This window comes from Phyllostomus discolor, chromosome 9 (genome assembly GCF_004126475.2).
Source record: "Phyllostomus discolor isolate MPI-MPIP mPhyDis1 chromosome 9, mPhyDis1.pri.v3, whole genome shotgun sequence".
NCBI lineage: Eukaryota > Metazoa > Chordata > Mammalia > Chiroptera > Phyllostomidae > Phyllostomus > Phyllostomus discolor.
Genome location: NC_040911.2, coordinates 45692063 through 45712547, shown reverse-complemented (window position 1 = coordinate 45712547; position 20485 = coordinate 45692063). Strand labels below are relative to the sequence as shown.

General features: G+C 38.8%; 1 protein-coding gene across 1 annotated transcript in view; it reads left to right on the top strand.

Annotated features, from left to right (window-relative positions):
* L3MBTL4 (L3MBTL histone methyl-lysine binding protein 4) overlaps positions 1-20485 on the top strand; it is a 200766-nt gene that overhangs the window by 55541 nt on the left and 124740 nt on the right. Inside the window, exons 7-8 of the mRNA XM_028524588.2 lie at positions 153-238; positions 2296-2406. Of these exons, the coding sequence (XP_028380389.2) occupies positions 153-238; positions 2296-2406 (197 nt within the window). The remainder of the gene's footprint in view (positions 1-152; positions 239-2295; positions 2407-20485) is intronic.

Genomic DNA, 20485 nt, shown 5'->3' with positions numbered 1-20485 from the left:
GGTTAGGTAATATATGTGAAGTTCTTAGCATAGGGGCTATTAAATAGTGAGCATCCAATTAATAGTAGGTGTTTTTATTATCAAATATCTTATAGTATATAGGAATCAAAATATTAGTGAATAATTTTTTGATATTTATATGTATTTTTCAGGTTATCCTGATCCAGAAAATTTTTCTTGGACAGAATATCTGAATTCTACTCAAGCTAGTGCTGTTCCTGCCAAAGTGTTTAAAATGGTAAGTTTGATCCATATACATGCTCAACTTTAAATGATGTCCATGTTGAGTTATGCCTTTATTTGGCAGTTTTAAATTATTCTAGTTTTTTTTTAAATTCAAGTGTTATTTTCATAACCAATTTGCCTTGCTTTTACTTAAGAATATGAAAGAGGTGATTCATTTACAATTTATTGTTTCTAGAAATAAATGTAGGTGATAATTTACCCCCTTGAAAAACAGAGGAGTCCCACACCAGTCCTACTGAAAGCCCCTCATCAACCTCTGATGAGTGAATCATTCATTTCTGGTTCTCTAAGTCCACAACTTTCATAGTTTTGGGGATTGTTTGAATGTCAATGATGCCATAATAATGTAGGGGCATTGTTAGTAGTCTGGGTGATACAGTTTTATCCATTTAGTAGGAAACATTGCTTTTAGCATTTGTCAGAATACCAATTTTTTAAGTTCAAATTTGAATTTATTTATTTCAGGATTGACCCAAGTATAAATTACTTTGTAAAATAAGTGTGTTGATAGCACAGTTAGAAACATTTATGTTCCACCCAGTGGTTTTCAGACTTCGGTCCCTTTCAGATCTGATGTGGCACTGCAGGCCCTGCAGCCTGTCCTCGGTCAGAATCGTATGTGGTGAGCGTCTGCTTAGGATTTTACTTACCAAAAGTCTTCTAGTGATAAAAAAAGGATTTAAAGCAAAATGCTATTTCATTTTTTTAAAAAAAATTGATTGTAATAGGCTGCATTTGGGGGGCAGGGAAGAGATATAATTAAATTAAGAAGGCTAGAAGTTTTGAAGTGTTAAAAAGTTTTAAGAATCCTAAAAATTCAGTTGGAAAAATACCACTTGCTTGTAGTCTCTTTCTCTCTTGCTTTCTGTCAAAATGCCATTTTACTTTTCCAAAGGGAAACTTAACAAGAAAATAAAATAAAGAAAAAATTTAGCTAAAATGGCAACTTTCAGACTCTGGGGTTATTGTGGATTCACTTCAAGCTTTGGCGTCTACAATATGAAATAATACCTTTGTTGTCAGGACAGTGACCTTCAGGAGAATGGAAAGATTTTCTGGGGTCAGAGACCTAGTTTATAGTTTGTATACTCTGTTGAGTAGATTTAATAATGCATTTTAGAAAGAAAATATGCTTCCACAGAAGCTGGGGAGAAACAAACCAGATATTAGAGAAAGATTTAACTGTTTAGTACTCATGTATTATGAGGATTTTATTTTCCTATGCCATTTCTAGGCTTGAGAAATTCAATACACTTTCATTTTCAATGTGTATGTGTATGTGTATGTGTATATGTGTAGTAGTATTCAAGTGAAACTTTTTGCCAACCTGTAAATATTGTCAGAGATGTCTTTTGACTGATTTTGTTAAATTTCTTTAGTTTCAGTCTAAGTCCTGGTAATTTTCTGACTCCATTTTCTTTATTATTGCCTGATTATAGACTCCTGGTTCCTGGTATTTTTGTCTTAGAAGAAACCTTAAATTAATACAGTTTAACGTGTTTATGTTACAAATTAAGTAACAAAAGTACAGTTTATACCTTTAAATTATGTTTTGGTATAATTTTATAATAGTTTAACAGTTGAATTATGAAGTTTTACCTAAATATTTCAAAATTTGATTTATAAAGTATTATGTTTATCCTTTCTAATTATTTATTTAATAATTTTGCCTTCTGGGTCATACACTCCAAAATTAATCAGTGAGAAGAGTCAACATTTTTTTAATTTATAAGGTTAATTTCAGAAAACAATCTAAATGGATATACTATAATAAGATCCTTTTAGAACTTTCGAGTGATCATTAATGAACTTATGATTTAATCTATTTTTGTCTTAGCTGTGCAACCAAACAAAATTCTTTATCTTCTCAAAGGCTTTTATGAAAATGTATAGACTAATAGGCATAAGGTCCTATGTGCTTTAAAACTAAATTTCATGTGTACTAAAATTCTGAACACAAAACTAGAACAATAATATTTTAGAAAAAAAATTAATAGCACAGCAGAATTGTTAAAATTTGCCTGACTTGTTGCACTTCTAATGTTGCAGAGGTTGCCTCATGGTTTTCTGCCGAATATGAAACTTGAAGTTGTGGATAAACGAAACCCCAGGTTAATTCGCGTTGCTACCATTGTAGATGTTGATGACCAAAGAATAAAGGTACACGCTTTAAATTACTATGTTATTACTAGGCTGGCTTCAGAGGCTCTGTTTTCTTGGCACAGTAGAACAATAAAACTTTGACTGACCTCATTTCTAGTCAGATGTCTTTGGGTAGAGAGATTTCCAGCTTAGGTGTCCATAGACTAGAAACAACTGACTTTAAGAGGGATTCTAATACATTCCTCTTTGGATTTGATGTTTAAAATCTGTAAGAACATTTAATAGTTTACCAAGAACTATTAAGTCTTTGTTTGCTATTATTCTTTGTCAGATCAAAAATAAATAAAAACCTTTTATTCACTGTAGCTAAAACCAAAGGTTATATTTTGAAGTAATGATTATCAAATTTCTATACTGTCCTTTTTGTGACATCTATTTTTATAAAAATACATACATCTTCAAAATAAAATTTTCCTAAAACAAAAGCTTTTTATACTTTTTTATATGGAGAGCTAAAAAGCATTGTGGAATTCAAAAAATCTTCTACAGCATGTCCCAATTCAAAAATTATTTCTTACCCTAGCACAATTTTATTTCATAAAAATAAAAAGATTGTAGTCAATTAATTTTAATAGGCCCTATAAAGAAATAACTTTAAAAGAAATCTTATTTGCTATATGCTGACTTGGAAAACAATTTTTAATTTTATCATAGAGAATAATCAGTACATATATTTTAGTAAAATTTAGAGATGAGTATTTGGCTTGGCCATAGATTATCAAGAGTGGATGCTGGCCATGTCCTTTTTTTCTGACAAATGAAAACAGTCACTGCTAAAACACTTGTCAGGAATAATATGGTATAGTTATTTTATTTCACATACTTATTGCTAATGCTTTATTTTAAATTTAATTTTAAGCATATTGCTTAAATTTTTATTTATTTGAGGATTTTATTGTTTACTCTGATGGCACCTATTGTAGGAATAACTTTTGCATATCACAATTTATAAATTTAGTAATATTTTGTCATTAAAATTAGCATCAGGTTTTTTCTCTGAATTCTTGTTTAACTTTTATTCTAAAATTATTGCATTTATTGGAAAAGCTCACTCTTACTAGTACATCAAATCTTATTTAGAAATTTAATTGACCAACTATTTTCTTGTGATTTGTAAGATGCATACTATAGTATCCAGTGTTTGTTGCCAGCTTATTGTGTGGTCATATTGGATTAGCATACCACCTTAAAATATCTGAAAAATTTCAGCTCTTAAAGTGAATCAATTATATTTCTTATTTACCACCTCAGCATTAATATTTTTACAACTCCAAGAATATTGCTGATCCTTCTAAAGATATAGTCCATGCATTTTCTCCTTATTCTTTCTCTTTCTTGTCAATAGCTTTGTTCTTTATTAGAGGAAAAAAGCTGGAAAAGTATCTTGTACCTTTGACAGGATTTACCTCTGTGGTTTGGGCATAATGGGAATCCCTTTAGGATTTCAGCGCATAATTAAGGTGTACTTATGCAAATGATACTCTCTACCCTGTGAAACAGTGCTTCATAAAATGTAAAATGAATTGCTTTCACATACCATTCAGTCTCTCAGAATGTATCAGTCTTAGATGGACATAAATACCATAGGGCTTGTGGGATACTCAAGGTCTCACAAGCAGCTCTCGCCTCTTGCAGCTCATTCCTGGGAGACCTGCCTTGGACTCTCCACTCTCCAGCCTTTTCTAGTCAGTCCAGCAGTTGGGTAATGTTTGTTCTGCCCCATGAGCAGCAGGAAATAAGGTTGCCTGTGGGACAGCAATTCTCTGAATAGAAAAGACTAAGAGGAGATTTAGCAGTATGGCTTGAAAGTCATACATCAGTTTTCCCAAGGGAAAAAGGACAATGAAAATGAGTGTCAGATTTTTTCTTTGAATTCTTATTTAAGGAGGGTGAAGGTAGTAGATGGAGCTATTGAGAAATCAACTGAGGCTTTTCTGATCTCCTCTTTGGCTAGTACATTCCTCTCCCTTTTTTATTATGTTGGCCATATTCCTTAGTTTTCTCTTTTAAAGTTGGTGTCTTTCAAAGACTTTATCACTGGCAAATAATAGATGCTTAATATACATGTGAATCAGTCAGTGAAGGCATGAATGGCATTGGATGCATTTTGGCATCCTGTTATTTGAATGTGTGAAATAATTGTGTTGGTCAAAAAGTACCTTCCCTACTTTTTAATTCCTTTACCAATTACTCTTTCATCGAAATTGAATTCAACATAATGTACTGGAAAGTGCCATGGGATAAACTGATATGGTTTTGAATTCCAGCTCTGGCTTTTATTTAACTATATTAACTTTGTGGTTACTTAACTTTGATTTGAATTTTCCTTATCTGTAAAGTGATGGGGTTAATAATGTCTACCTCATAAACTTGTCAAAATTCAGTGAAGTGATGCATGCTAAATACCTGAAACTGTGCCTGACTCTTTCTAGGTACTTCAATGGCATCCGCTGTTACTAATTAGTGCATATGTCCTGTGCTGCCTTCTTGGGGTGCCTTTGTTTTCTGTGTTACTACTGAAAGGCTCTCATGGAACCACATATTTTCAAGTAGTGAAGGAACAAGTCCACACTCCTTCATGAACAAAGCAGAGAGTTTGATTGGAATTCTCCTGGGCAATGCTAATATCAGTATATGTGATTGAGTGGTGTGGCAGTGCTTGACAGTTGAGAATAGAGTCAATCCTTATTCCTTTGTTTGGTAGCTCAGTGTACTTTGTTATATCTGGAAGCCCATTACTGTTACCTTATCAGGAAATGCACCTTAAATTACAATAGGTGGATGAATGCTTTTAGAAAGTTTAGCTTTTATTTGGAAAAAATCTGTTCTTCTACAAATAAATATAAGGGGAGGACTTAAAGCTATAATATTTGATGAATATTTGCCCTGTGGGAACTGCAGCTAAGCTGTGAAATGAATTATAAATGAAGTCCAAATAGATGCATTAGGAAGTTCTACTGAATCATTAATAAATTGATTCTCTTTAACAAGTCTTTTTATATTTAATGCATTAACTAGATGTATTTTGGCATTTCTAAATGAAATAAGAGCATCATGACCAAGAGAAATTATCATGATAAGTTGTCTAATTGTATGAATAAAAATTATTTGGAATTTTAGGTCAGACTGAGACATTTAAAGCTTTTGTTTGAATGACCTGCTGGTGGAATATGTCAAAGCCTGTCCCAATGCAAGTTGGTGAAAGCAAAGGGTTGCTGTACTTAGAGCAAGTCACTTGACCCCTTTAGTCCTAGTTTAATTATCTATTAAAAAAGGAGCAGAATCTGGAATATATCATCTTACTTCCCACTGTCTCTAACCAGGATCCATTTTTTAAATCATTTTTTATTTTTCAGTTATAGTTGGCATTCAATATTATATTGTACAACAGTGATTAAACATTACATAACTTAGTAAGTGATCATCCCAATAAATCTAGTATCCATCTGACACCATACATAGTTATTAGAATACTATTGACTCTATCCCCTATGCTGTACTTTACATCCCCATGATTATTCTGTAACTACCAATTTATACTTCTTAATCCCTTCACCTTTTTCACCCAGTCCCCAAACCCTCTCCCATCTGGCAACTGTCAAAATGTTCTCTGTATCTATGAGTCTATTTCTATTTTGCTTGTTCACTTATTTTGTTTTTTAGATTCAATTGTTGATAAATATTTATTGCCATTTTCTTGTTCATACTTTTTATTCTTTTTCCTTCTTTTTAAAGAAGACACATTAACATTTCATGTAATATTAGTTTGGTGGTGATGAACTCTAGCTTTTTCTTGTCTGTAAAGCTCTTTATATGTACTTTGATTCTAAAGGATAGCTTTGTTGGGTAGAATAATCCTGTAGATCTTTGCTTTTTATCACTTTGAATATTACTACTGTCTTCTGGACAGCAAAGTTTCTGTTGAGAAATCAGCTGATAGTCATATGGGAGCTCCCTTGTAGGTAATTGCTTTTCTCTTGCCACTTTTAAGATTCTCTCTTTGTCTTTAACCTTTTGCATTTTCATTATCATATGTCTTAGTGTGGGCCTCTTTGGATTCATCTTGTTTGGGACTCTCTGCACATTCTGGACGTGTATGCCTGTTTCCTTCACTACATTAGGGAAGTTTCCTTTCATTATTTTTTCAAATAGGTTTTTAATTTCTTGCTTTCTCTCTTCTTCCAGCACTCCCATGATGCAAATGTTGGTATGCTTGAAATTGTCCCAGAGACTCCTTATGCTATCTTTATTTTGGGGGGCTCTTTTTTCCTTTTGCTCTTTTATTGATTATGCTATTACAGTTTTCCCAAAATTTACCCCTTTATCCCCCATCTGCCCTGCACCCACCCATCCCTCCAGCATTCCCTCCCCTTAGTTTATGTCCATGTGTTATACACATAAGTTCTTTGAGTTCTCTGTTTCCCATACTATTATTGACCTCTTTCTGTCTATTTCATGCCTACCAATTATGCTTCTTCTTCCTTGTACCTTTTCCCTGCTATTCCTTCCTCTCCCTCCCCACTGAAAGCCTCCATGTGATGTCTATTTTTCTGATTCTGTTCCTGTTCTAGTTTGCTTATTTTTAGTTTTTGTTGTTTTTGTTTCTTTTATTTTTTAGGTTTATTTATTGATAATTGTGAATTTATTGTCATTTTGCTGTTCATATTTTTGATCTTCCTTTTCTTAGATAAGTACCTTTAACATTTCATATAATAAGGACTTGACCTTATCTGGGAAGCACTTTCTCTGTCCTTCCATTCTTAATGACAGCTTTGCTGGATACAGTAATCTTGGATATATGTCATTGCCTTTCATGACTTCAAATACTTCTTTCCAGCCCCTCCTTGCCTTTAAGATTTCTTTTGAGAAATCATCTGATAGCCTTATGGGAACTCCTTTGTAGGTAACTCTTTCCTTCCCTTATGCTGTTTTTAAGATTCTCTCCTTATCTTTAATCTTTGGAAACTTAATTATGATGTACCTTGGTGTGTTCCTTTTTGAGTCCAACTTCTTTGGGACTCTCTGGGCTTCCTGGACTTCCTGAAAGTCTGTTTCCTTTGCCAGACTGCGGAAGTCTTCCTTCACTATTTGTTCAAATAAGTTTTCAGTTTCTTGCCGTTGTTCTTCTCCTTCTGGCACCCTTATAATTTGGATACTGGAATGTTTTAGGTTGTCCCAGAGGTTCCTCAGCCTCTCTCCATTTTTTTGGATTCTTGTTTTTTCATTTTGATCTGGTTGGATGTTTATTTCTTCCTTTTGTTCCAAATTGTTGCTTTGAGTCCTGGTTTCCTTCCTGTCACTGTTGTTTCCCTGAGTATATTGTTTTATTTCTCATTTTGGATATCTTTCATTTGTTCTTTCATTTGTCAACCAAGCTCAATCAGTTCTCAAAATGAGCATTTTGATTACTAGAACTTTAAATTCTCCATCAGATAGGTTGGCCATGTTCTCCTTGCTTAGCAGTCTCTTTGAGGTTTTGCACTGTTCTTTCATTTTGGCCCTATTTGTTTGCTCAGGTCCCCTGATAAGTTGTAAGGGGGTAGGGTCTTAGGTATTCACCCAGCCAGAGCAACCCTCCTTGCTGCACTATGGTGCTGCTTGTGGGGGAGGGGCCAGAAAGGGAACTGTGCAGCTCACCTGCTCATCTCTAGCTCACTTTTCAATGAACTATTGTGAGACTGGGAATTTCTCCTACCACAGCAACTGCCTAGTCCACAACCACCTCTGAGTCTCAGTTTCCCCTTAAGTCAGCCCCTCCCATGCAGTCTGTCTCCAGGCCACAGCCAGCCCCACACCTACAGTCCACCACCTCACCATGGTTTCTCTCTGTTCAATGCCTTACTAATCTGGTTGTTTTCTTTGACTGTTTCTTTAATTCCATGACTGTCAGAGTTCTGTGGAGTTTGATTTTCTGGCACTTCTGCTTGTTGGTTGATTTTAGATTGGTTGTTTGTTTCCTTTTGGTTGTGCAAGGAAGTAAAGGGTTTCTACCTACACTTCCATTTTCACCAGAAGTTTTCTTTTTGCTATTCTAATTGCGTATTTTTGCTTCTTTATATTCCAAATCACTGACTTGATTTTTGGCTTTATTTACTTTACTATTGACTCCCTGTAAATTATTTTTCATTTCAGTTACTGTATCTTTCATTTCTTTTTAATATTTTCAATGTACTTTTTCATGCTTTCGAAGTTCTCACTAAGTTCCTTGAGTATCCTTATAACCATTGTTTTGAACCCTGTATCTGGTAGTTTGCTTGCCTTCATTTCATTTAATTCTTTTTCTGGAGATTTCTCATGTTCTTTTATTTGGGACCTGTTTCTTTGTCTCCTCATTTTGGCTGCTTCCCTATGATTCTATGTATTAGGTAGAGATGTTACATCTCCCAGATTTTGTTGAGTGGCCTTGTGTCATACATGCCCTGTATAGCCCAGTGGTACAGCTTCTCAGGTTACCTGAGAAGGTAACTGCAGCTGTGCCCCTGTGTGGACTGTGTACACACTCCTGTTGTGGTTGAGCTTTGATTTCTGTTGTCATCACTGGGAGGGTTTGACCTCCAGGCTGATTGGCTGTGGACCAGCTGCGACTATAGTGGTGGATCAACCCTGTGCAGCAGTCAACCCTATGGAACAGGATTTGCTTCATTAGGGCTTTGGTGCTCACCGAGTCTGCCCCTTAAATGTGTCACTTGTGGAGGTAGTAGGGTTATAATCTGGCATGGTCTGAAGCTGTCTACTCGGTGCACTGGCTCTTCCTGGGGCCACCCAGAACAAGCTTGTGCTGGGCTTGGAGGTGCCCAGGAGAGGCCAAACAGTGAACCAAGGCCTGGTGCCCCTAGTACTGGGCCTGGGACCATTTAGCAAGAGGTATAGAATATGCAGAGGCCAGATGTTTCTTGTTTGAGAGATGTTAGGAAAGTCTGAAGCATGAGGCAAGAGAGGCCATTTGTATGGAAAAGCCACTGGAAAGGGCTTGGGTGAGCATGTGTTTTGGGTAGGGTTGGGTCTCAGCGAATCACCAGGGTGTAGTGAACAATGTGATACAGGTTGATGGAGACTCAGATATGGTGCCTACCTGTCAGCTCTGTGAGGGGCCGGTCTCAGAAAAGGAATAATGCCTCCTTCATCACTCTCATCTGGTAGAAAGCTCTTCCCTCCAGCTCACACTGTGATGCCAGACAAATCAGTTTCTCTCTATGTGTTCCTGGTTCCCTATCAAGCTGCTTCCCCTTTGCTGGATCTCACAGGAAGTGAGTCTATGTACGTCATGCACAGGCCCTTTAAGAGGAACTGCCTGGGTCTCCAGAAGTCCTCCTTCTCACTCAGCTTCAATCTCTGCTGGTTTTTATGGTCAGGAGTTATAGAGACTTCTCTTCATAGCACTAGAAACCTAGACCGGGTGGCCTGGTGTGGAGTTGGGATCCCTTGCTCCTCAGGGGGGACCTCTGCATTCTAGATATCCCTCTTGATTTTCATCTGCCACATGTGGTTGTGGGACCAGCCCATTCTGCGTCCCCACCCCTTCTACCAGTCTTGATGTGGCTTCTTCTTTATATCCCTAGTTGTAAGTCTAACATTCAACCAGATTTAAAGTGGTTCTGAATGGTGGTTGTTCTGTAGTTGTAACTCTGGTGTGGTTGTGGGAGGATTCAAGTACTGCATTTACCTACACAAGTCCAGGATGCATTTTTAAAAATGATTTTAAAATATGAGGATAGAGCAAGATACTAACATTAAAAATGACTATCCTTTGAGCCAAACTTCTAATGGGCATTACAGTGCTACAGTGACTGATGACTCTCTTCATATGGGAAGGAGACAAACAGTTTTCAAAAATGTTATGACCAACTTATGGAAAGATAATTTTTAGAGTAGGTGAAAGTATGAATCAGAGTCAGCCATGATTTTTACTTAAAAAAATGGTAAAATGCTCCTCCTGGTAAAGATGGATTAGTCTAATTACAGTAACAACAAGCAACAACAATAATAATAGTATCAGTGATGTCAGATTGGACTATGTTGCCCCCATGCCGCTGTTTCTGTGCTTTCCATTTCCTTACTCTCTTCATCCACACAGCAACGCTATATGGCTGGTGCAGGTGAGGAGACAGGTGCAAACAGTTTAAGCAGCTTACCTGAGGTCACACAGCTCATAACTGGTAGAACCAGGTGGGAACCAGGTGACTTCATTCTTCAGCCTGAGCTCTCAACCCACAGGGCAGCCTATAAATACTTCAGCCTTTGTGAGCCATGTGGGTGCTGCCACAACTGGTCAGCTCTGTGGTTAAACCCAAAAGCTGTCATAAACAATATGTGAACAGGTAAGTGTGTCTGTGTTCTAGAAAATTTTGTTTGTGGGCACCAAAATGTGAATTTGATATAATTTCCATGTGTCACGAAATACTCTTATTTGGATTTTTTCCCAACCATTTGAAAATATAAACCATTTTTAGTTTGTGCGATGGCCCAAAACAGGTGGTAGGGCCCTATTTGGCCTGTAGGTATAATTTGCCAACTCCTGTCTTCATAGATTCAATATACTGATTAGACTAGGAGATGAACTTATTGTTACCCTTAGCTGATGTGTTTTTTGTCCTTGCCTTATTTTTTCTAATATTTGATTTTTGAACCAAACCACATTTGTATTTAATTTTGTTTTGTTTTATATATTCAGTTAAAAAGGGGTAGAAGAGATGAGACCTGCCATATAATCAACAGCTTCTAGAATTAAAATAAATATATGTTTCCCAATATTAATTAATTACTGTCCATTTGCTTGATTTTCAGTGTGACTGTAGTCAAGCCCTGAAGTGATAATCTTTCACGGAGTAGGCCTCTCTGACTTTGGGTTGTATTCTCCAAGAACTATAAGTGGAGAGTCACCTTTCTGTTTTTATTTAAGTCATTAAGTCCAGAACAGAATTCTATGTCCAGCATTACAGCAATGAAAAACTGCATTGGCAATGAATCCGATATCCTAGTCTGGGGACCTGCTGGCACTCCCTAGGTAATCCTCACCCAGCCCCACTGTTACCAGTCTGACTTGAGTGATCTAATGAGCTCCTGACATGTGATTATTTGGCTAGAGGCATCAGCTTAGTCATGAGCTAGATAGAATAGAAATAGAACATTTCACAGTTTTCCATGCAGAACACTATCTGTGTAGAAACTTCTTAAATAAAAGATGACACTATTGTAGCATTAGTTGTTCTGAGCCCTAATTTTAAGGTTGTGTATTTCTTTGAGCATCTGGGCAATGTGTGAAATGCACATACGTGTATATACAAATACCAGATTGTATCTGTGTTTCAATGGTTAATGGACTTTTGAGTAAGGACCTGATCTCAATACTCTTGTCACTTCATTTAAAGCTTTATATTTACTCAAGAAGCGTGGGGCCCTTGCTTGCTGTGATAAGGAAGCTTCTGGTTTCCCAGACCATCAATCAGAGTGCAATGTGGACTCACTGTCTTACTTCAAAGCTAACCAGAGAGTATGTTGAATTTTTCTTACCTTTGGAGAGTCATACGCATTCTCTGCTGTTTCCCTGAACAAAAGTGTACTATTTATGACCAGCTGCAGTTTTGACATTCCAAATGCTCTTACTAATACTGATACTTAGCTAATTATGCTGAACAGCATCTCTTTTTCTCACATCCTGCTTTATAAGCACTCTATTTTTACCAGTGGAAGACTATCTATCAAACATAAATGAATGAAAACACCCAAGAATAAACTGTCGAGGCAAGAATATGAATATATTTATCCTCTTTGTTCCAAAATCTATGCCACTTCTTGTGATATAAGAAAGAGTAATAGACTCAGGGGAAGGGGATTCTTTTATAAAAAGGGAATGAGTAAATTCTTATCTCAGATTAATTTATTTCCAAAACATAGTTGTAGTATTTTCTTTTTCCTATTATAACAAATTATCACAAATTTAGTGGCTTAAAATAACACAAATTTGTTATGTTACAGTTCTTTATGTCGGAAGTGTCAACTGGGCTAAAGTCAAGGTATCAGCAGGGCTGTGCTCCTTTTGGAAGCTCTGGGGGAGAATTCATTTCCTAGCCTTTTCCAGCTTTTAGAGGCTGCCTTTTTTCCTTGGGGCATGACCCCTTTCACTGTATTCAAGTCCAGCAGTGTAGCATTTTCAAGCCCCTCTCTGACATTCCTGCCTCCCACTAACAAGGACCATTGTAGTGTCCATGGACCCACCAGATAATCCAGGATAATCTCCTCAGTCTCAAACTCATTGACTTAATTAATCACACCTGCAAAATGCCTCTTGCCACATAAGGTAGCATTTTCCCCAGATTCGGGGATTAAGATGTGGGCATCTTTGGGGACCATTATTCTGCTAACTGCAGTAACATTGGATAAAGTTAAGATACTTATTAAAAAGAAGTGGAAGAGGTGAGACCTACTATGTAACAGACAGCTTCTATTTACTGAGCCCTGCGAAGGTAGAAGAGGCCATTCCAATAGCTGCGAGCTCTAGGATGAAATTAAGACTTGGAATTCACAATCTAATTGGGGAGGTAGGTTACATTACAGTTCATCGTATAATGTATGGTGCTGTAATGTATGGTACAAACCATCAAGGTGCTGTAAACGTTCATTGCAAGTACAGTCAGTGAGCTTTGTGAGCAAGGATGCCGAGGGGCAGATGGCTTCTAGAGAACAGTTTTTCTTCTGTTAAAAAAAGTATACAACATGCCTTGTTTTATTTGCATTTCCAAACACCAAATGCTTTTATTTACTATTATGTAGAGACAAAGGAGACTTCAAACTTAATGTTTTGTTATGTGTATATGCATCATGTATGTATGGATCTGTGTATGTATGTATGTATGTATGTATTTATCTATCTGCCTATCTTTGATTTAAATTGAAAGCCCTTTAGACAGGTGATCTATACAAGATCTGTATTTGGACCCTGGATGCAGAGGACTCTTGGGAAGTTGCTTTGCTATAGGAGATAGCAGGGCTTAGCTGTGGGAAACGAGAAACAGCCAATTGGGTGTCTGCAGCTTAAGTGGTTGCTACACATCCTGTTTTTCTGCTGCTACTTCTTTCAGGCTTATGTGCTGCACCTCCTGCTCCAGGACTCCACGGGACTTTGTGTGTCCTTGCTTCCTTGGTAGAACTAGCCCTGGGTCATAGAAACAACAGGAGCAGGCCATATTCATAGGGATTACCTTCCCTCAACCCCAAAGGGGCCTAGTGATAGTAAAAAGAAGGGTTGTATAGATCCTGTGGACTCAGAGGATGGATTCATGTTTCAGAGTTTTAATATCAAATGGGAGAAAAATCAAGGTTGAACTGCAGATGGGATTCAGAGGTGTGGGCTGGGCAGTTTGATGGCCCCAGGGAACAGCCTCATAATCTGGGAGGCAGCCCAGGCACAAACTGGAGACATGCACAGCTGAAAGTATTCGGACAAGACTCCATATCCTGGCTCAGGGCAGACTGGGCATGGCCTCCCAAGGGTTTAGTACAGGTGGGAGTTTCTAGAGCAGCAAAATGCAGATTCATCATCACCTGGGAGACACGCAGAGCCGCAAGCCTCACCCCAGACCTGCTGAGTCAGAATTGGCTTTTTAACAAAAGCCCCACCTGATTTGTTCTCAAACATGAACAAAACAATGAATATTTTTTCACAGCTAGGGAAAGGTAGTCTACTTGTCTTGTGCCTTGCTTTTTAATATCTTTCTCCACATGAGTGGAGGAAGGCATTAATTATGCTGCCCTCCACATTGAGTCGGGCATGGATGGCTGCTTTTACCTGTGAATTCAGCAGACATCCAGATTATCAAGATTTTGGTGGTGCTCTGGGGAGTTCTCCTACCTATAACACTATTGTAAGAAAACTAAGTCTACTAATTAACTCCTTGAAATGTATGCTCCCTAATGTTGTGTCCAACATGAGGGTTTTTTAGAGTGTCATTGAGTTTGTTGAAGCTCAAAGCAGGTGTGATCCAAGGGAGAAAAAGACCAAGGAAAACATAAGACAAGAATACAATAGAAACTAATATTTTTAGACCCATAGTTATTTATTTCTATAAAAATATTATACAATCAGTGTTTAGAGTATGAAACAAGAAGCAGAAATTAGGCAAAAGACTCTGTTAGACTTGAAATGTCAATAAAGAATAGAATAAGTGAAATATGCAAGAGAGAACCCTAAAAACAGAATTTATGTATAAAAATCCCTACTTACTCTTACATGTTTAAACTTCAGTCACCTTCAAAGTACTCTCCATTTGATGTAATACACCTATTAAGACATTTTTTCCACTGCTCAAAATTGTTTTTGAATGCATCGATTTTGATATCTTTTAGTGTTTCTGCTGTGTTTTGTTTCACCTCTTCCACATCAGCAAAACATCTCCCTTTAAGAAGTTTTTTCATCAAGGGGAACAAAAAAAGTCGCTAGGGGCGAGATCTCATGAGTAGGGAAGGTGGGGCATGGGGGCCGTGCCATTTTTTTGGTCAAAAACTGCTGAACACACAGCGCAGTGTGGGCAGGTGTGTAAATCACTCATCATGAAATGGGCAAATGTGTTGAAGGAGTCTCCAAAAAATAAGTTCACTGAAGCCCAACACAGCCTCTCACAACATCAGCTGGCACACTGATACAGATGGGTTCCTAGAACACTCATCTGGTGGGGGGAATCTATATTACAAGGGGCCTGCCCTCTGGAAGATAATTCCAGTGTGGGGGTCTCCCCTCATTTTGAGAGTAGTGCAGAATTTCTGGGGTTTGAAATAATGTACTATCTTTGGCTGATAAATATCAGAAGTCTATGAATAGAAAATAAATTAGATGAGCAGGTGGGAGAATGAAATAGACAAATGTACTAAGATAGCTGCTTTATTAACATCAAATGTGAGTGGTTGCAATCCTGAGGTAAGTTTTTGTGTGGGGATTATGTTATGTCCAAGTTGTGTTCCTTACATTTTCATTGTGAAGATGAATAGTATGATTTTTAATCAGCAATAAAATACCAGCAAAGACAGGCTGAAGAAAGATGAAAGCAGTATTTACATTAGCTTGAGAGATCACAGTGGCATCAAGAAAAAGAGATGTTCAAAGAAACAGGCTGAACTAAGAGGCACCTGAAAGAGGTGAGTAGAGAAGAGGAAATAAGGTGATGTCACTCTAGGCTTGAGCTTGCCTGACCTGCACTTGGTAATAGATGCTCCTGATGCATGCTCATCGGCACAGAAGCTTTGCTTGCCTTCCTTCCAATACTTTGGAGGGTGGCAGTGATAACAGATGAAGTCATACCTGTAGAAATTTGGGTCTGGGAATAACCCTAAGTGGAGGTGTAGGTCACCAACACAAGAGGACAACAGAAGTACATGCAGTCTAAGGCTGCACAGGCAAAGACACCTGAGAAAGGTCAATGCCAGCCACTTGGTACCAAGAGAGATGCTCTGTTAATATCCCATCAGGAATGGTTTAAGTATCAGGACTCTCTGTACCAAAGTTCACTCTTAATAGCTGTATGGAGGCCTCATTTTCTAGTATTTCCTGTAAGTTACATAGGGCCCTGCTTGGCCTTGCTTTTGGGTTGAACTTTACATTTTGAAGGGATTGCTTAAAGAATATTTATTAAGGTCCCTTTGTTGCAAGTGAGAGAAATCCAGGGCTAACCTAGCATAGGTTAAAAAGAGGGTGGGGGTGGGGAAAGGATTATTGGCTCACTTAAATGGGAGGACAAACATCATTGAATCCAGGGTCTCATACAACAGTGTGAGTCTTCCTCCTGCTCCCTCACTCCCTTTTTCTTCAGATCTTATTTCTCGGTATCTTTCTCCAGAACTTTCTCTGCCTTTGTCTCCCACCTCACCTTCCCAGTGTGGGTATTAACCTTTTCTCCTGAAAATGGACCATCTCCACTTAGATGTGGCAAAGCCACCAGCAGATCTGTCCTCACATCATCTTAGCATGGTAACCCCCACGGCAATAGTCTTCCTTGCTGCTTGGTCAGAAAGATCCAACGTCATGGGAGGGTTCTGACAGGGTCAAGCGCCAACCACTAGACCCGTTGTTGTGGTCAGGGTTTACAGTCCTGTGAGTGACCCACTCTCCCCTCTGGGGGAGATTTGGAATTGGGAGATTCGGAGTCCTGCTGCCTACAATTGAAGAAATCTGGAACCCCAATGAAGGGCGGCCCAGTGGTTGGATAAAATATTGTACAATCTCTACAGCACCGCTCGCCCTATCATTAGGAATCACCTCTATCAGTCCCAAATCTCCAGGATCAAGGTCTGAGGTGAGAGCCATTTTCTTCATCCCACTGGGGTATACTTGGGCTTATTTTTATTATTTTTGTGTGTTTTAATCTTAACCCCAACTCTAACCCTTAGCCTAACCTAACTTGGGCTTATTATTGAGACTTTTGAGACTGTTGAGACTGTTAGGTGCTCAAAAAACTCAGGCTTTGTATTTAAGTCTCTTACCTCCTCTTTAAGCACTTTTTACCTGAAAAAGATGATCATTAAAAGGCTTTGACCATTTTCTTTTGGATAGATAGCTCCATAGGAGCAAATATTTTTTGTAAATGATTTGACTTTTCTAGTGATTAATCTATCTAGAATTTGAACCTAAAACTCAGATTTTTAAAATTTTATTTTTATTGACATTATCACAGATGTCCCCATGTTCTCTTCTTTGCCCACTTCCACCCAGCTCCCCCCCACCCCTTACTCCCCCTTCCCTCTGGCCATGGCTACACAGCTGTCTGTGTCTGTGGGTTAGAGGTATATGTTTTTTGGCTAATCCCTTCACCTTCTTTCAGAATTATGTGCATTCAAAGTCGAGTTAGAATTCCAAGGTTTTATTTAAGGGGAACTCTAGGTTAGGGACTAACTAGGGTATTTCTTGCACTTGTTGGAGATATAGGCATCAACGAAGTCAGCAGTGATACGGACATCACCTGTGTATATGGGTACATATTTATGGTACCCAAATACTTGGGTACCATAGCTGGTTATAGTGTGACTGTGGGGTGGAGCTAGGAGGGAAGTGTGTAAGACAGAGATAGGGAATAAGGGACGACATGGGTGGGGAGAGTGGGGCATGGAATAAAGAAGACCAAGGAGCAGGCCCCCGGGGAGTGGGAGCATGCCAACTCTGCTTCTCATCTGCTGACCATTCATGTCCACCAAAATGTATCATTGCATTGTCAGGGTTGTTTTGCAAAGAGATTTAAAATTCTATTTTATTTTCCTAGCACTGGAAAGCTGGGCTTTATCAACTAGTTAAATAAGGCTAATCAGATAAATGATAGGCATCTGCAGAAATTAAACTGAGCAGGAGTAGAGATTATGTGGAATTTTAAGAATGTTCCCCCCAGCAACAAAACATTTTATCCCTAAAACAGTGTTTTCATAATAAAAATAAATGTCACTTTTAACCGCAGAAATTCGGTGAGTCTTTTCTGAGTTTGCTGTTTGCACACATCTGTGTTTGTGTTCCTCAGATGGTCTGATACCTATGAGAGACTGACTTATCCCCACGTGTGTGCACCCAAAATGGACCGTGTCACCTGATACAGCACAGCTGCTTCCAGCCACAGGCAGCTCCAACACTGAACAGAAAACCCTGACAAATTAATTAGCTCTTAGCTTTACCAAGCAATTATACAGTCTGTATTAGGAGGTGAGGTATTTGATGCTCCATACTCGGAGTACACAGGTACTGGGGACTTTCACACAACCAGGTAAAGAGGAATTCTGAGGCTAGGTGAGAACCTGCCTCTCTTCCTTAGACCACACACCACTGAGAACCCAGATCTCCTAGCACAGCTCAGGTGGGTTTGCTGTCAGTGCCAGAACAGAGAGTGATTGCTGATCAACTAGAACTGCAGGCTGTGGTCTCCTGATGAATTGCATTGTTCCCATGCTACTGTCACTGTCATTTCCAAATCTTTCTTTTTTTATTGTTACATGACAATATCATCATCCATAATCCTATTTACTGATGCCCACTCTGCATTAGGTGCTTTCATATGTTACAAGTAATTGTTAGGAAACCTTGCACTTAGGCAAATTTAGTATCATTATCTCCATTCTGTAGGTGAGAACATGGAAGCTCAGGCTGTATAAGTGCCACACTCAAGGTCACTTGTCTAGCAAGAGGCAGAACTTGGCTTCCATGTGAATCTGTTTTACAAGGACCCAGGTGTTTCTACTGCCCTGCACTGTGAAGAGCGGCATCCACACAGCAAGGACTCTGCTCTGCCCCGCTGACACGGGCAGGGCTCTTCAGTGCGGGATGGAGGTCAGGGCTTCTCTGTAGCTGTCTCAGTCGCCTGTGTCTACTGCATCTCCACTGCATATTTCATGTCCTTACCCCAGGAAGGGAGAGATGTTGGGGGTCTTTGTCCTTACTGATTCTTAGGCACTCTCAGGGACTTACAGTTCCAAGCTAAGGGCTTGGTACATAGAGTGGGAAATAGAGACTTTTCTGTTACACATTTCAGTTTTGCTAGAATAATTGTGAAGTATAGGCCTCACAGCACATGGGCTATAAATTATTAAATGGGCCACTTCACACTGCGCATTTATTTATTCATTAGCTTAATACAACAGAAATTTATTCTCCTATTGTTTTGGAGGTCAGGAGTTCAAAGACAAGGTGTTACCAGGTCTGTATTCCTTTCCAAGGCTCCAGAGGAGAACCCTTCCTTGCCTCATCCAGTTTCTGGTAGCTCCAGGGGCTCACTGAGGTGGTACCACTCCAGTCTCTGACTTCATCTTCACATGGACTTCTCCTCTGTGTCTGTCTTGTCTTCTGTCTGTCTGTCATTCTCTCTTGATTTTATTTGATTTTTTAAATTGAGTTTATTGGGGTGACACAGTCTTGATGTGACTTTTTCTATAAGTCCTTGGTTATAAGACTTCTCAGCTAGCCTTCAGGTGGTTATTCAGGATGATTGTTCTATAATTTAGTTGTAATTCCAGTTTGGTCCTGAGAGGAGGTGACCGTAGCTTCCATCTACCCCACTGCCCTCCCCTTCTGTCTCTGTGCTTGCTTTTTAATTGGTAATAACTATGATGCCATAGTTATACTTTACTGAAAGAAATATTTTTAAAAGAAATGGTGAAGATGACTATGATGGTAGCATTTAGCAGCCTGTGTGTGGCATTTGTTCCAAACTTGTATGGCATTTAGTCAGTTTTCAGAGGCACTTGGGCTGTTGTGATGGTTACCCACCCCTTCAGGAGAGCAGACTCCTTCAGATTCCCTCCCTGAGTCACTCTCCTTAGCTGAATTATGGAATATTCACTTATTTCTATAGCAATATACGTATGTGTGCTACCGAATTTTATTAAGCATGAAGCTTATCACTTTATATTGGGAATTTAAAACTCCCTGACTGGTACCTAAAATTCTTAAAGGTAAACTGCAGAATTTCTTCGAATTTTTCCAGTCTGAGGGCTTTAAATAGGCTCAGATCTTTCTTCCTTTCCTGAACTTACTTTTGGAAAGCTTGACTGAAGGATATTTAAGAGACGTACCTCTTCTGTCCTTCATGCCACAAAATACTGCAGTGAACACTACAAGCTCCAGCAGAGCATTTCTGTGTGTCTGCCAGGGTTGGAGGAGCCATTTGTCCTTGTTATTTCCTGGTGTGCTTTTGGCCAAATGGCAGGTGTCAGGGGTTGTTCAGTGACTTTGTGCTGTGGAAGAGGAGAGTATTTAAGTACGTCCAGGAGGGGGCTCTGTGCTGGGTACAACCAGTCTCCCATCTGCCTACCTTTGTCCAAGAAGTCAAAAGGAGTCCCAGTGCTCGTTCCTCACCAACCCCTCAACCCTTGCCACTGTTCACACCATCCTTTTTTCCCCCCATACTCATGCAAGGTTATGTTTACTGATGACAGAGACAGACAGACACTGATGTGAGAGAGAAACATTGTTACGTTGCCTTCTGTTCACGCCCTGACTGGGGATCAGATATGCAACCTAAGTATGTATGTACCCTGACCAGGGATCCGGGGATTGAACCCACAGCCTTTTGGTGTGTGGGTTGATGCTCCAACCAACTGAGCCACCTTGGCACAA